The sequence below is a fragment of the Pelodiscus sinensis genome, chromosome 2 (genome assembly GCF_049634645.1).
Source record: "Pelodiscus sinensis isolate JC-2024 chromosome 2, ASM4963464v1, whole genome shotgun sequence".
In the NCBI taxonomy this organism is placed as follows: Eukaryota; Metazoa; Chordata; order Testudines; family Trionychidae; genus Pelodiscus; species Pelodiscus sinensis.
This window is the reverse complement of record NC_134712.1, coordinates 26,064,006-26,081,523: the sequence shown is the minus strand read 5'-3', so window position 1 is coordinate 26,081,523 and position 17,518 is coordinate 26,064,006. Positions and strand designations below refer to the sequence as shown.

Sequence of the window (17,518 nt, the reverse complement as noted above, 5' to 3'; positions counted from 1 at the left end):
GAGAGTAAGTTTTGGAGGTTGTGCCCAGAGTGGCCACCAGGGCTCCCTGGGAAGGGCTGGAGACCCCCTATTTCAAATTAAGTGTCTACACAGCACTTAATCCGAAATAGCTATTTCAAATTTGGCATTACTCCTTGTAGAATGAGGTTTACCAAACTTGAATTAAGTTCTCCCGTATTTCAAATTAATTTCGAAATAGCGGTTTGAATGTATAGACGCTATTAAAGTTAATTTGAAATAACGGTTGTTATTTCAAATTAACTTTGCAGTGTAGACATAACCAATGTGTGACCCATATTATGTTTATTGAATAATCTGCAGAGCCTCCTCTGAAATAATTATTTAGTTATGTTTTATGACACATTAATGTAATATGATAGAATGTAATATGAGTCCTTCATAAATATTAATTAACTTAACTTCATAGCAGCCCTTTGAAATAAGGTGGCGTTAATATTCCCATTGAACTTATGGGAAATTTAATTGGAATCAGTCCTGCTTTGGGCAGTGGGCTGGACTCGATGACCTCCTGAGGTCTCTTCTAGCCCTAGGATTCTATGTTTCTATGAAAATGAGAAACAAATACATTAACATCAATGTTCTCAGTTATGGTTCCATAGCAAACTTCAACATCCTAAAGAGGAAATTGCAGGAATTGTTCTGCTCAACTGTACAGTTCTGAGATGGAGCACTCTCAGGGTATGTCTACACTATCCTCCTAGTTCGAACTAGGAGGGTAATGTATGCATACCGCACTTGCAAATGAAGCCCGGGATTTGAATTTCCCGGGCTTCATTTGCATAAGCGGGGAGCCGCCATTTTTAAAACCCCGTAGGTTCGAACCCCGTGCAGAGCGGTTACGCGGGGCTCGAACTAGGTAGTTCGGACTAGGCTTCCTATTCTGAACTACCGGTACACCTTGTGGAACGAGGAACGAGGTGTACCAGTAGTTCGGAACAGGAAGCCTAATCCGAACTACCTAGTTCGAGCCCCGTGTAGCCGCGCTGCACGGGGTTCGAACCAGCAGGGTTTTAAAAATGGCGGCTCCCCGCTTATGCAAATGAAGCCCGGGAAATTCAAATCCCGGGCTTCATTTGCAAGTGCGGTATGCCTACATTACCCCCCTAGTTTGAACTAGCAGGGTAGTGTAGACATACCCTCAGCTACTCTGTGGAGAGAGCACCTGGCTAAACATTTTTCAAAAATGATCACTTAATTTTGATCCTGTCAGTTCTTGTTTCAAAGGAAACCTGCACAGCATGTTCAAAAGGCAAACCTGGAAGCTTAAATTCATAATTTTACCAGATACTAGAAATCATAGTCTTAATAAAGACACAGCTTATAACAACACTGGCCAGTGACAGCTGAGCTAGAGTTGGGGGCTAAGATTAAGAAGCTGTTTAACTGTGGTGTAGACATTCATGCTCAAGGTTCTGGGACCCTTCCGCCTCACAGGTCCTGTAGCCATAGCCTGAGGGTCTACACTGCAAGTTCTGGTCAGCTAGCATGGGTTTTTAATTGCACTGTTTGCATACTTTCTGAGCACATTTCCCAGATTTGAAAATGAACTCTGTGTAACTTGAAAGCTTGTCTCTTTCACCAACAGAAGTTGGTTAAATAAAAAATAATTACCTCATCCAACTTGTCTTTCTGCAATGGCACATGAGCAATTTGGTCAGCCTATAGGAGCTGTGAGAAGATGGGGCATAATCAATGCAGGTGGAATGTTTACAGCTTCAAAGTGAAACCATTGAAATAAAATATTTTCCTCTTATCTTGCATAATGACTATACCTTTTTTGCTAGAATTTTCAATAAACAAAAATAACATCAGCCTGAGATAAAAACACAGCAGGGAAAATTTTATTCCAAATTATTTAAGGTTGGCACAGTTATATAAGCAATGGAAATTGGGTCCTATTATAGAAAGTGTCAGGCACCCCTAATTATAGGCATCACTATAACAATCAACACTGCTTTAAAGAAAAATCAAACTGTATACTTCTTTAACTGTACTTCCTGGATGCATATATTAAAAGGGACAAATTTGGGTCTGATTCTCCATCTTTTAATATTCATTTAAGGGGTTTAATGAACAGAGACTAAATCAAGCTTTTGATATTGCTGGAAGCTTCTGCAATTCCACAAAACCTGCTTTACCTCTTTTCAAAAAGCATGGAGTTTCTCTTCATTAATATCTTCAAAGGTAGATGACCAGCTAGGAATATAGCAATACTATGTTATGGAGAAAATGTTAACCACAAAGATGTATTCCTGGGGGCTGACGCAATTGCCTGGTAGGGGTGGCTCTGGGTGAGACCTTAGGTAGAAGGATCCAGGCTGTAGCTAACCTCCCCCAGCCAGCCCTTCAGCAATGCTCAGAAACTACTGTCCACAGCTGCAGTGGCAATTTAAAGGGCACAGGGCTCTGGTGGCTATCATTGCTGCAGTAGCAGCAGCTGAGAACCCCGGGCTCTTTTGAATCACCAGGCTCTGCAACAGTTGCCCCCTTGGCACTCTTGTCGGCAGCGTGTTTTGTTGTTGTTTGCCATTTCCCCCTCAAGTATGTATATATTTAACTCCATCATGAAACATTAAACAGATAAAGAGGCATTCAGCAGAGCTACAATACAGGTAATGATGGGTCTGTCAGCAATTCCATTGTGAACTCCATTTAGCACTAGGAACTTAGCATTTCCATCATTTCAAAAATGTCAGACTGAAAGCTGGCAAACAGCATAGCAGCCTGGATGCAAATTTGTTTACACAAAATATGTAAATCTGTTCAGATGGTTTTGATTTAGCGATCAGCCAGAAACCTTAAACTCTCAAGGTTTCTCATACTTTTCTGCCAACTTTATGTACCAAATTATAAGTGATATTTTGCAAGTAGGTAATAGGAAATGGATTAATTGTTTTTCAGTTGTTTGAAGTCTGAAACTATTTGTTTGGTTTAGTGTCTAGGTTTGAAAATGTATTCGGATCTTGTGCTATAGTTAATTTAACCAACCTCCTCCCCACACACACAATAGCACTCTGCTACAGTGCAAAAAACTGGATTTATATTCCCAGATTTTAATACTCCCTATTTTATTAGAATCCAGTTGGACAACCTGCTAAGACCTGTAACATGAGAAACAGTAGAAATAGAATAGCTAAATCGTACTATATTGAATGGTACTGAGTGTCCTCAGTTCCCATTAACTTTAAAAGTAATCTGCTTTCTGTTAGTGATACTGGTTTCTGTGTGAGTCTGAGGGTGCTTTGCATTGCTCAGGAGGAACTCAGATTCTTACAGGATTGTGCACTTACAGATTTCCAGTTTCATCAGTTTAGTCCCTTGCCTGGTTTAAACAGTTTTCAGTATTGCTAAGCTGAACTTGCTTTTATATAAAAAATATTTTATATAGAAATCTATTATACTCTCATTGGTGTCAATGACAAAACTTCCAATGGAAAGGGTCTCTAAACCAATCTACACTAACAGATGCTCTAAAAAGACTTACTTATGGAAGCTCATGATACTATATATTTTTGTTAGGCTATGTCTACACAGTAACTGATGTTAATTTGAAATAACATAGTCCACATCTACACAGCAAGCAGTTAGTTTGACATAATATTGAAATAATGTCCAGCCAGAGGACTTGTTAATCTGAATTTGGAACCCTCATTTTACAAGGATTAAGAGAAGCTGGAGAGAAGAGTGCTCTATTTCGAAATAAGCACCGTGTAGATACACCCAATTTCAAAATAAGCTATTTCGACTTAAGCTACACAATTACCGTAGCTCAAGGGGCATAGCTTATTTTGATTATAGCCCTTCTGTGTAGACATACCCTAAGGACTTACAGGATCATTCAGAGTACATCTACACGGCACAATTATTTTGAAAAAACCTATTCTGGAATAGTTATTTTGAAATAGCTCGCCTATACTGCAGGGAAGCCTCAAATTATTCTGAGGCAGGCTTCCCTAATGTAGATGTGCTATCTCGATTTAGAGCCCCAGGAGGCACTGTGGAGAAATAACTTAGAATGGCCCTGGCGAGGGGCTATTTCAAAAGACCAGCAGTGGAGCATCTACACACGAATTATTCCATAATAGCTATTTCAGAATAGGCATTATTCCTCATAGAATGAGGTTTATAGATTTCAAAATAAGCCATCCATTATTTTGAAATTATTTCAAAAATAATGGAATAGCTGTGTAAATGCTCACATTGTTATTTCGAAATAACACTAGTTATCTCGAAATAATGGTGCAGTGTAGATGCACTCTCATTGTTTTTAAAGCTACAGACACTGCAGCTACCCCACTAAAGCTCTAAAAAGACTGTTGTTGCATGATAAATCTTGTTACTTTTTTTTCCTTTATTGAATTTTATCCTATAAGTGAAAATAAGTTTTGTATACAAGGGGCTGTGTTCATAATTGATCATAATGCTACACTACACAGAAAAGACAGTAACAATTCATAAGAAAAACAATGAGAATGTAAGATATGAGGATTCAGTAGTTAATGAGAATGTGGCAAGTTGAAAAATATTGGTAAGAAACAGGTAATCATGAATAATTAATATTAATATTGGACCCAATGGAATTCACAGTGATCTATGTGTACTAGATAAAGACTAGGATCCTTACTCTAATGATCTTAGTAATTAAATGTGTAAGAAATTATGGTACATAAGAAAGAGTACATATAAGTGTTGTGAAGACAACAACAGTGGAAGCAAGTGAAAGAAAAAATGTATCTGCTAAATATATCCAAATGAGTTTGGCCAATGAATACTCACCTACAGTGTGGTGTATGTAGGTTTAATAATTGAAAACCAAAGCTCTTGGGAATGGGGAAAAGCCGCCTCTAGGTAATAGGTACACTTCTACCTTGAAATGTCTCTCTGTGGAAATGGCTTCATGAAGGTTCTATTTTCATTGTATCCTATTGACTTTAATGTTGAAATTGCCCAAGTAAAAGGTGTTTTCCTCCCAATTATCAACTCCCCAAATTCACCCTGCTCTTTAACAGCTAAGCAGGTTCTATTCTACTGTGTTCATCAACAGTAACAGTGGGTACGCATGGCAAATTATTCCCTCAATGACACCAGTTGCACACCTAGAGTCGGCTTTTCCCCATTCCCAAGAGCTTTGGTTTTCAATTATTAAACCTACATACATCACACTGTAGGTGAGTATTCATTGGCCAAACTCATTTGGATATATTTATATTTATATATATTGTTTGTAGGTTATGTCTTCATACAGATCTGTGTGATCTCATTAGCCTTCAGTTGGTTTCAGTTAATAGAGTCATGGCAGGAACAACAGAGGTGCAATATAGAGAGGACAAATGTCAAATGTTGAAGCAAAATCATCCATGGAATTTGACTATAGTTCCACAAGCTTCACAAGGTTTAAAGGACCCATCACCTGCCTATTCTATGAGGTTCAAAATCACACTATTGAATGAGCATGTAACAGGAGCTCCATAGATTTTCTGTAGATTTTTTTCTTTCTTGTGTTATTTTTTTCCATTATTCTTGACAAGCCTTTAGCACAAGTTGAATAGGTGTGTTTGTTTTATAAAGAAGATATTAATAAAGGCACAATAATTCAAGCATTTCTCATATGAATACCTCCCCTTACTAAGGGCCACATGCATTCCCACTACCACACATTTAACACTTACAGGATCAGGCTCCAAATTGCTTATTTATTATTAAAGTCAGTTAGAAATTAGCCTCTAGACTAGCACACAGACTGCTTCTCACATTGCCAGGGCGTCATACTAACAAATACTGGGGGTTCTTTTGAACTTCATTAATGCTGTGTCTTTCTTTAATGTTTGCTTTCTCAGAAGTAGTGATTTAACCCTTTAATTACTGGGAGGCATTATCAACTGTGATGCAATTTAACACTTTGTCTGGGAATTCATTTAGGTTTGGGGTTTTGTTTGTTTGTGTTTTGTTTCTTGAAAAATATTTCTTACATACTATTCAGGTTTTCCCCCGGTGTACAGAAACTCCACATGATGATGAGACCATAAAAGAGAAAGGCAGGAAAATGGAAAACTGTGCAGTGTAGGACCACATCAGCTCTTCCTTTCTCCAGAACCTGCCACATTTTCCCAATTCCGTAGCTTGATATTTGCTCCTTTTACCAGCTTAGCCTTCTTGCAGAACCAAAATGTCCAAAGAATTTGTTTCATTCCTTAGTAGGTCTGACCTGTGGGTGTAGAGCGGGGGGTCTGATTCCTCAATATGAAGATTTTATAAAGAGTACATAATCTGAGGAGGACTTTCTATATTTCACTTCAGGCCCTACTTCCTCAGGACCTACAGAGATCTACAGTAGCTCCTGTAGAGGGTCACATCTAGAATTGGGAAGTGGAATCGGGATATGGAGCCTGGCAGATCAAGATAAAATGGAGAGCATGGGTAAGATATTTTACAGGAACTGGCTGGGAGCTTAAAGAACTTTGCATCTGGTGACATTCAATGAAGCATATGGACACAGTTTAGGAGCATGGCAGGCTCTAGGCCTCATCCAAAGCCCATTGTAGTCTATGGAAAGAGTCCCAGTGACTTCAGTGAGAGAGAGAGAGAGAGAGAGGGTTAAGGAATACTAAGAAACTGGGAACCCTTGGAAGCTAGGATGCAGGAATTACAGTATATGGGAATGTTGAAGACTAGTGCCTGGGTTGTTGATCTATGTTGATGTTGTTGCCATCTCAGTGTGTTCCATTAGGCTATGTCAAAACTGCAGTTATTTCAGAATAAACTATTCCACAATAGTAATTTTGAAATAGCACACCTACATTAGGGAAGCTTGCCTTGGACTAATTTTAAGGCTTCCCTGCAGTGTAGATGTGCGATTTTGAAATACGCTATCTCGATTGAGAGCCCCAACAGGAATAACATAGAATGGCCCTAATGAGTAGATATTTTGAAATACCAGCAGTGGAGCATCTACACACACCTTATTTCAAAATAGCTATTTCGGAATAAGCATTATTCCTCATAAAATGAGGTTTACAGAAGTTGAAATAAGCCATTCATTATTCTGAAATTATTTTGAAGTAATGGAATTGCTGTGTAGATGCTCGCATAATTATTTCAGATAGCGGCCATTATTCCGAAATAACTTTGCTATTTAGACACACCCTTAGTGTGCAGATCTGTGCACTTTACATAAATCGCAAAGCAAACCCATCTTGGGTGAACACTTTGTGAGAAAGTAAGTTTGTAATAGTGTTACAAAATTGACACAACATTGATTCTGCCATGCTTCATCTTTTACTTGAGCCCCAGAACTTTCCCTTTTTCCCCTCGCACTGAGAACAAAGATTTCACTGTATGTAGCACCTTTATTTAGGCGTAGAAATGCTTCAGCCTTCTTGTTTATGTGAAAGGATTAACGTTCTATACAAAGGAATGGTAAACATAATGTTGGTGCAGATTGTGTGTTTTGCCTTCCTCCCTGATGCAGCAGACTGAAAATTAAGCCACCTTATGGCCACTATAGGAGCTGAAAATACATCTCTGAAAGCATAACAATATTTACATCCTTTTGCAATGTGGGAACCCTATTGCCACTATGTAGAGAATGGAGTCTGAATTTGGAGGGAAAAAAAGTGTCCTCTTCTCCTAAATGTGGTTCATGGAAGCTAATTCAATGAGGCCTTTTCAGGCCTCCATAAAGGGCTTTAAAAGACATGTCCTTCCAAACATCAGTCATCCTTTATTTTGCCAGGAAGGCACAGCAATGACTTAAGTAAAGGGTAAGGGCTGACATTGCTGGCAAAGTCTCTGAAGATAAGAATAGTGAGGATCTTGTGAGGAGAATGAAGATACCATGGACCATCATCCCTTTTGGGTAATGGGAGAAAGTAACAGATGTCAGGAACAGATGTTTAAAGAAAAAACTGGGGCTAGACGTGTCAACAGGAAATTGGAAAAGCGTATGACTGGTAAGGAAATGAGAGGAGTGGGCTTTAATTTGATATTCTTGTATTAAAAAAAATCAACATGACAAACACTCTGTGTAATCAGTTCGTCTCTGCAGTGGCACAAAACCACAAATACTAATCCATAAAATAGAAGATATTACACAGTTCTTTCCTAAATCCACAGTCTGTTATGTATCTTAGATTAATATAATTCTGAAGGAAGAAAGGAGACATGTTAGCAGGTTATTGTGCAGGGATTTCTTGTTGGCTTGCCTGCTTTATTTCCATTTGAAAGCTGCTACAATATTTGAAATGTTAGAAGTAGCCCTGGGAGGGATGGAGTATTGGCTAAAGTGCAGGTGAGATGAACTAAGGTGTAGATCATATGTTGTGTTGGTGTATTACATGTATATCATCACAATGTAATCATGCACACATAAATATGTGTATATAAAGTTGTATATCATTATCATAAAGATACTAGATAAATTCTTTGTACCTTGCCATTTTCAACTGCATATTATTATTACATTTAGTCCTATAATACTCATTAAAACTCTCATGCCATGCAGCAGCCTTATTGGAATCAAAAGGGGCACTCCTGTGGTTGATTAAGGAAAGTAATGAATAGCAAATACATGGGAACCCTCTTGTGGAATGGACTTTTAAAAGAAGGCACCTGGTTAGCACAGGCACATTTACATATGACAACCTAGGTACACATAAAAATATGTTAAGCATGTTTGACAGAAGTACAGCTATCAGCCCCTCCCACCATCAAGCAACATGCACATATGAAAATTCACAAAACTGAATAGGTTGAATGCAGTGTGGAATTGTTTGACTTGGATATATACAGAAATCTGTTGCCTTTATTCTTTTTTTCTTCTGTTTCTTTTCAGTTAATCTCACAGATCTTTTAAAGGTCATAATTTGGACATTTGCTTTTCAATTTATTTCTATTCTTGAAATCACGGAAGGTGGCATCGTGGGTTGTTTGTTTGTTTGTTTTGTTTTGTTTCTTTAGAATCAAAGGCTGTTTTCTTGTTACATACATAAAGAAAATATTAACAAAGTGAAAAATTGTTTCTGTTTCTTTGTTTTTAATTCTGTTCTTTGTGTTTGTCAATTACTTCTACTTTTAAACTTTACCTAAATATGTGTTTTATTATTGGAGTCAAAGTAAAAATGAAGTTCATTAATGGAACTGAAGCTGGAAATATTCTAAACTGAAATTTATATGATTCTTAATTTCTTTACCATTGTCAGCAACTCATTATTAGTTATAGAACATTTTATTATATAACCAAAATTTTAATCAAAAATATTGAAACCAGGTTGCAACCTGGCAGTAGTTCAGCATATGTCCTGCCAAAAAAGCACAGGCACTCTGTGATCTTACAGACATAAAATAAACATCTTTTTATTCCATTGCCATTACACTGAAGTTAGCAAGCCTATCTTTAAAGGAGTTGACATGCTCAGCAATATGACATAAAGACACAGAACATTTTCTAATTCTATTCAGAATATACAATTTATTTTCTTCAGCCAGAGCCATAGACAATTTACGTTAGCAATGCTGCAGTCTGTAATGCAATGTGAGATTTCCAAAGGGAAATTTCAACTTCTATTGAATATTTGTAATGTCTTGTGAAAAGTATTGTTCTCTCTTGTGATTTACTTTTCAGAGACAAAAGAAATATCGTTCTAAAAAATGCAATTCAAGATGCAGTGTTAATTTAAGATCCCCGAGATCCTTTTCTTACTGATATTGAAGCCAGCAGGAGTTCTGACATTGCCTCCAATGTGACCAGGGTCAAGCTATTTTTAAGCTTATTTTAAATCCTACATCATAGATTCATTCCATGGCCCTTTGGATCAAAGATGTTATGACTAAGCAGAATGTAATTTTTGATAAAAAATTATAATACTTGTTTTTGTTTTACTCATACTAAGTGTAAAATTGTAAATAAAATTACAGAGTATTCAAGAGGACAAATTACAACAGGATGTGGAATTTCTGAGTATTCAGTTTTCTGAATATCTCACTAACGTAAAAAAAAAAACATGTTGCATTCAAGAGGTATTATCTCAATGTGAAGGAGAGAAGAAAAGGGACAAGAATAATATTTGCACATCTATTGTATCTTTTCCTTTAAGGATTTCTAGGTAGGTTTACCAACATCCATTAATTAGGCCTCAGAGCAATATAAAGAATAGGAATAGTTTTATCCACCACTAAAATGCAGCCACCTCCAAGATAAATTGTGTCAACCTATGGAAGAGATTACAGCAGCAACACACAATAATTCAAGGCAGAAAATGGCATCAACATATTTATCTAATAGATAGTATCAGTTTTTATACCATTTTATGGAAACTAGATTTAGGAAACTGTTAATAAATCATATAATATAATTGTTAACAAATGATGTTTTTCTTTTTATCATATCACTACTTGCACTATTATTTTGTTAGTGAAATAGTTCATGTAAAATGGGACATTTTCATTGGGAGATTATGCATATACTTTGACAAGCATGTGTATAATGGATGGACTTGTGCGCATGAACATTTCTGATTTCTAGGTATATCTCTGTAATCTAAAGGTGTACTCTCCTGAATTTCAAAATAATGTCAAATACATATAGATCCAAACAGTAAACAGTCAAGCAGACAAATCAGACTTCTATAGTGAATGGGGGCTTCTTCCTTCTTCAGGTGCTAAAATGTACATTTGGCTGTCAGAATGATCGGATGTGATGATAGATGATTAGATTAAAAGGACAAGGACCATCAAGTCTGATCTCCTGCATAACACAAGCCATAGAACCTCACTCAATAATCTCAACATCAAGCCCACAGCTTCTGCTTGATTTATAGCAATGGTCTTCAGTGCTCAGTTAAAGACTTCAAGTGATGAAGAATCTATCATATTCCTTGGTAAATTGCTTGTATGGTTAATTACACTCACTATTAACAATTTGTAGCTTATTTCTATGATGTAACATGAATCCTGATTATGATCCTTTAGGATCGGAAAAATCTTCTCATCTCTTGATAGCTACCTGTTGTCTGGATTGTCAACTCTTTGGGGCACATCTTTCTTGCTTTTTTTCACACCTACGAAGAATGATGATGTCTGAAGATTTTATCTGTACGGTCTTGTAATGATCTACACAACTCATAAGAACCTTTGACATTTGTGAGTAATCTAGTTATTCCCAAATGCCTGAACTTGCTCAGGCATGACCTATACATATCTTAATGTCAGACAAAGATTAGCCAAACAATATTTAGACAAAAGTTGCAGTTTCTGTTATTTTATGTATGGGGTATTTTGGGAAAGGGTGCGGTCCTTCAAATGCTTCTCTAAATTAAACCAGGTTTGTCCTTTAAAGTCTTGTTACTGAAGCTGAAGATGTAAGGTACCCATTATTGGACTCCATATTTAGATGCCTTTTGAAAGGTGTCCCAGATGCTGGAATAATTTGCATGGGGAAGGGGATGCTCAGAGTCGTTGAACCAAACTGTGTGAGCCCTGTCAATAATGGAAACCACTTTAAGCTGGGGGTGCTGCAACATCCTCTGCGCACCTAGTTTCAGCACCTAGGAAGTCCAGCCACTTGAAGGGAACTAGCATGAGTAGGAGAACGGGCTAATTTTCTATACTAAACATTGCAGGCAAAAACCTGCTGAGTGTCCACCACCTTAGAGCCTGGAGACGCAAATGATGGCTAATGATGCAAGAATAGTTGACTAGGCTCTGCCAGGACTGGTTGGCTCCACAGAGCCTGCTGCTAAGCGAGAACCTGCAGCCTCCTGTAGGCCAGTACTGCAGCTCTTCCCTGGCTTGTAAGGGCTCAGGGCAAGTGCAGGGGCCCTGGCTTATTGCCCCTGTCCATTTTGGAAGGCCATCAGGTCACAAGCCCCCTCCCGTAGGCACATAAGTAACCCATGGTAGCACTCGGGAGGTGCATCGCCCCTCTGAGCTCCTGCCAAAATGTTAATTGCTAAATGGGGTGCCCCCTCACGCCTACTCTCTGTTCTCCTGGGTATCCTCCCTGCACGCTCTGCCCCGCAGGCCCCAGTCGCCTATGAACCCTGGCACCTGTGAGGCCTGAACTCCCGGGACAAGGAAGGATGAAGGAGCAGCTCGTTCTTCCGGGGGAGAGGAGGCCAAGGCCAGAGCCCCGCATTAAGAAAGGAGCCGCCTAGAGCTTCCCCCAGCCTGGGGGGGGGGGGGCACGAAGGGTGCCGCTCCGCTGAAAGGCTTCGAGATTGGTGCAGTCTCTGGTAAATATCAAGCCCCGCCCCCCTCTTTCCCATTGCAACCACAGCAGCGAAAGGAGGAAACAGGGACCCGCCACTCTCCTCTCCAGGGCCTCAGGTCTCAGTTTCCAAAGCAGCCCTTGGGTCCGTTCAGGCCTTTGGCCGAGGGGAGGGGGAAAGAGCCATCCATCACTCCCCCTACATTTGATAGTGGGGGTGCTCAGAGCTGTTGTTCCAAACTGCAAACCCTGTATCTAATGGGAACCCCACTTCAAGCCAGGGGGCTAGTTCCAGCACCTGTGTCCCCCCAGGCAATCGATGAGGGGAAAGGAAACACCACTCGGGAAATGCATGAGCCAAGTCTGTGTGTGGGTGGTGGGGTGGGATTCAGGGAAAAACCCCAGGGGGAATAAGTCTCCCGCGGCCTCTCCCCCGGATCACCCCAAGATCTCACTCTTCCCCTGCCGTTTGCAAAGTTCCTCTAGCTCGGGCGGTCACAGCCCAGCCTGGAGATAAAAACCCTAGCGCAGGGGCAGCCTCCTGTTCCCAGGCCAAAGGACTCCAGCGCTGGCTGCTCTCAGGCTCGGAGGGGGTGTGAGCGGTTTGTGTCTGTCGTTAGCTCCCTCGCCGGCTGCTCTCTTCAGGGGTGTCTTACCCAGGGGCCGGGTCTGCATCTGCCACGCCTCTGGCTCAGGGCTTCGCCTCCAGCTCGCAGACAAACCCGCTGCGGCTTGCACCGCGTGTGTGCGCCTGCCAGGAGTGCCCGGGATCTGACACGCTTTTAGAACCCCTCGTTCCCCCCCCCTTCTTTGCTGAAGGGGGGCGCTTGAGCTCGGCTCTCTGCCGAAGATGAGTTGATATTTTCCGGCCTCAACGACGCTCTTGTTCATTCCTGTTCCCAAGGCTGCGTGGGAAGGAGGGAGAAAAGCATCCGGCTGTGCACATTTCTAGGGGATACACCGCACCCCCCTCCCCCGACAGAAACGTGTCCCGCAGCCGGGCAGCTGGGGCAGGATGACACTGTCTGGCAGGGGCACTCATCGGCGAAGTCACTCTCCTGGCACTTGTGAAAGGTGCCGTTTCTTCAGTGCAGTCCTGGGAGGTCTGGCTTGGCAACTGACCAACGTCTCCTGAAAGGGGATTGTGTGTGCGCCGTGCAAACCACAATGCCTCTTCATTGCCGCTCATTGTAACCCCTTTGCAACAGTTCTGACATACGCCTTACTTTTTTCCTTCTCGTGCAGGCGTTTGGAGGACAAACCCTTCACTGCTGTGGCTGTTTAGATACAAAAGTGCAGGATGGAGCTTAGTGCCGAGATGTAAAATTTCCAGCGACGTGTGACTGTGTGCACATACAAAAATGTGTGTGTGGGGGGGGGGCACAAATAGACATAGACGCAGGTGCAAGCTTCCCGGGATAATCTGGGGTTTCGAAAACAAGTGTAGACAAACTGGAGCTAGCTTTGGACCAAATCCTTTGGAGGCAGTGGTAAAGCAGGGAGTAGTGGCGTGGGACCTTAGAGACAGGAGCAGAAAGAGACTCCTGGAATACAGCAACCTGCGAAATTTTGATAAAACAGGGAGGCGTGGGATGAAGAGACAATGGAAAGACTCTTGCTGGTGAGGCCTAGAAAACCATAGCCGGGATTTGGGTGTCTGTGGGTGATAAGGGATTGTGGAGGCACTGGAATTGGTCTGGCAGGCAGTGGTGTGGGTAAGAGCCTGGGAAACAAAAAGACCATGAGAAAGGCCTTTGCAGCAGTGGTGTGTGTGTCTCCTTTCTTTCTACATCTATAGTGCTTGCAAAAGGGTAGGGTGTTTTTTTTGGGGGGGGAAGAGGAGAGCAAGGACATTTTGCAGAAACGCATAGTACGTGCAGTGCCGCTCTGAGCACGGGCCAACTCTTTCAAACTTGGTGGTCTCGAGGGAACCCAGTTAGACCCCCAGTTTATCCAGCTGAACTTGAAGTCTCTGGGTGTTCAGCCTCTGCGAGATCAGGATCTATATGTTGACAATGTGACACCCTCCTCCCGGGCCACAGCATCTTTCTGAATGTATCTGCGGCCAGGAATCAGAAGAGCTGATATTGCGACGTCCTCGCTTTCTTCTGTCCATGGCGGGTTCCATGCCTGTGCTCCCAGGTTTTGCACGCAAACGTCTCTAGGGCTTTTTCCTTCCTCCCAGCAAGGACAACTGGAGCTGTTTATTCAACAGGTGCTCTGAAAACTTACACTCAATGCATGGTCAGCACCACACAGGAAAACCGGCTGTGTCTTTAATTTTGTAGGATGCTGCCTCCACGCGACTCCTATTCACAAAGCAACCGTTTCACAATAGCAGCTGCCGGCGTCATCCATTAACCAGCGCAGCCTTCTATCAGGCACCTTCTAGGGTGATCCGGTTTTGCAGAGAACAAACTGATGACATTCAAAGGGAGACACGTCACACAGGGAATTTATTAACGAGCTCGTTTCAATAAAAGGTCCCATTTGGCATGGTTCGGTCCTGATCTCTGAGCCCAAAGCTCAGAACTGTTTCAGAAATGGGCAAACACTCTGGGACTAGCTTGCTGCCAGGTACGTAAACACCGGGAAGGCTGCCTGTAATTAGAATGTGCATTAAAATTCCGGGCATGCTTCCTCGCATCAGATAGAGTGTCGAGATAACGTGCGATGAGGTAAACCCTACAACAACACCCCCATGAAACATGAATTATCATTTCCAACGGGATGCAAATGGAGCTGCTTTCTGTGGGGGAACAACCAGCTGCAACGCTCGACAATCAACTGTTTCATAAAAGCCAGAGCCAGAGAGGGAAGGCACCCGTTTGAACAAGAAAAACCTCCATACAGTTGGTATGGAAGCAACCTCGATAGGCAACAACCGAGTCTTCCAACTCGGAAAGGATCGATACTGTCTACTAGACATTCTGGGCGCGTGTGTGTGGCGGAGAGGGATGCAGGGGGTGTAAGCAGCAGATTAATTCGAAATTCAATATTTATCTATCGACAAAGAGAAATTTTGGTGGGGGGGGGGGGGGGGTATCGGAGAAGGGCCCTCGGGATGCGTAGAGTCCCAGCGCAGATCCCTTTAAGGAAGGCACACTTGGTGGGGATGGATTAGCACTTCAACATGTAGTGAAGACTGCCTCATATTCGAGGTGCTGTGCACAATATTCCAACGCCACATTTCTTTTTGTGATGCCATTTCCCTGTACCTGTATGCACCCAAAGACTTAACGCAGATCCTTATACTGTCAACTACAGACTTTCTTCCTATCCTCCATTCATTAAGGCAAAAAAGGCACACAGAAAGACAAAGATAAGGGGGGGCTGTCGATTTTTCAAGTCAGGGGCATATTATGCCTTCGAAGATGAGAGGTGTTTTTTTTTCTAAATACGGCTCTTCTGCATCCAAAGAATTCGGCATGCATACATACGAGTGTGAAAAAGCCTTTCTGAATTTGAGATACACCTCCCTCTCTCTCTCTCTCTCTCTCTCTCTGTCACATAGGTACACAGACACACACGCACGCACAACCACCATGCACCTCTGCAACTTTCCTAATGGAATGGTTAAACAAATCAGTGCATTGATACAAACATTCCCGCAAAGACACGTTTGTTTGACTGTGGGAAAAATGCCCCCCGCCACCCTAGAAAAGTCATCCAGTGGGCTTGTACTTGTATATACACTAGTTAGAGGCTATACGAACCAACTCACGTATCCGTTTGAGCATACTGCAAGAATATTTATTGAGCCCCAGCTCAGTCACTGCATTGAACACCAAGGCTGGCAAGCAATTGCATTTCCTATTTCAGAAGAGAGCTCTGATTCAGCTCCTTCTTCGCCCTCCCTTTAATTATCATTTATTTGTTCAAATTATAAAGTGCCCCTGGTGAAAGCTTTGCGAAAGGCGAGAACTCAGAACGCCCAGACCGCAAGCCAAGGGTCCCCTGCAAAATGCCCCCCCAAACACCACCCTACCTTGCACATAGGAAACCAGCAATAAAAAGACGAGGTTCCAAAATGTAAATCCACTTTTAATCCCCATTTTCTTCAGCAGCATGAAGTCCAGCCGGCCACATGTAGTACATCCCCTGTCCCCAAAGTCTGCTATTTTCGACTCCTTTGCCCGGATTTCCCCTTTGCAGATCCCTTTCATATTATTCGGGAGAGCTCCTAATTCCTATTCCTTGGCCAGGCGCAGTGGAGTTGTTGCTGTTGATGGTGCGCGGTCACAGCTCAGAGTGAATGGTGTTTCTGGGATACCACAGCAACCTTGACGAGGACTCAACCATCTCTCCAACAGGGGCACAAAGTCTCAGCTACTCTCGATTGTGTCTTTTCCTTCCCCCACTCCTCCCCGCCACCCCCACCTCCATAATCAAAGAGCCACCACAATTTGGGCTTGTTAAAGCATCCACCAAGAACCCAGGGACAGCATCTGAGAAGCCCAGGCAATCTCCCGAATCAACTCCAAACAATATTTGCTGCTAAGGTTCCTCTACCCCCCTCCCCCGAGAAGATCAATTCTGCCCAGCAAAGCAGCTCAAGGAATAATACACTAGTGAGGTTTTCACAGTCGCCTGAAGGAACATCTAGGAGCGAATGCAGAAGGATACATCCATCCTGCTGTCGCTTGGACAGAATAATCCGTAGCATATTATTAAACAGGAGGCTGCATTGTTTAAGGCTGTGAATCTCATCTCCCTCCCCCCCAACACACACACTACATTGGGGCACACAGCACACACCTTTCATAGTAACGTGTGTTGCACTGGATCATTAAAAAAAACCCTCTAACTATTGCATTGCATTGTACGGCAGAATGAACTGCAGGAAGGTATTTCAAAGATCATGAGATTTTTGCAAACACAAAACACAGTTCTGCTCGCTGAAGAATGCTCAGTTTTTCATTGCCCACAACGTCGCTCTCCTTTCTCCTGTAAGGGGGGCTGCAGTGCATTCTCCTGCCTTTCTTATCACCCTGTCCATAGACCACAGAGACACTTGTCTTAATTTCTTTTTGAAGCATCCAACAAACCTCTAAATTGTGGGGAATTCTTGCAAATAAACGGAAAGTAACGTTTCTCAGTCCAAAGGGTTAATGTTCTGCAAGGAAAGAGCACTTGCGCCATCTACCGGCGGTCAGGCGACCTCCGTTTCCTTCCCATCATTTGTAACAGAATCCTATTTCTGGGCAGTAAAACGTCAGTGAGAGGGGATAATTTTGCTTCATTCTACCAGTCACCGGAGAATTGGAGGCGGGGGGGGGGGGGGGGGACCAGGCA

At 42.1% G+C, this 17,518-nt stretch overlaps 1 protein-coding gene and 1 long non-coding RNA gene across 3 annotated transcripts in view; one reads left to right on the top strand and one right to left on the bottom strand.

Moving 5' to 3' along the window:
* CSMD3 (CUB and Sushi multiple domains 3) overlaps window positions 1–16,567 on the bottom strand; it is a 1,183,531-nt gene extending 1,166,964 nt beyond the window's left edge. The window contains exon 1 of one of the 2 annotated variants that reach the window (XM_075920204.1): window positions 16,212–16,567. In XM_075920204.1, the coding sequence (XP_075776319.1) occupies window positions 16,212–16,389 (178 nt within the window). In that variant the 5' untranslated portion in view covers window positions 16,390–16,567. The remainder of the gene's footprint in view (window positions 1–16,211) is intronic. The other variant, XM_075920205.1, reaches the window with a different exon arrangement.
* LOC142826961 (uncharacterized) lies at window positions 2,499–10,612 on the top strand. Its single transcript, XR_012901257.1, has 3 exons — window positions 2,499–2,633; window positions 6,319–6,438; window positions 9,641–10,612. It is a non-coding gene; the product is annotated as an uncharacterized LOC142826961 (long non-coding RNA).
* Window positions 16,568–17,518: the final 951 nt, after the last annotated feature.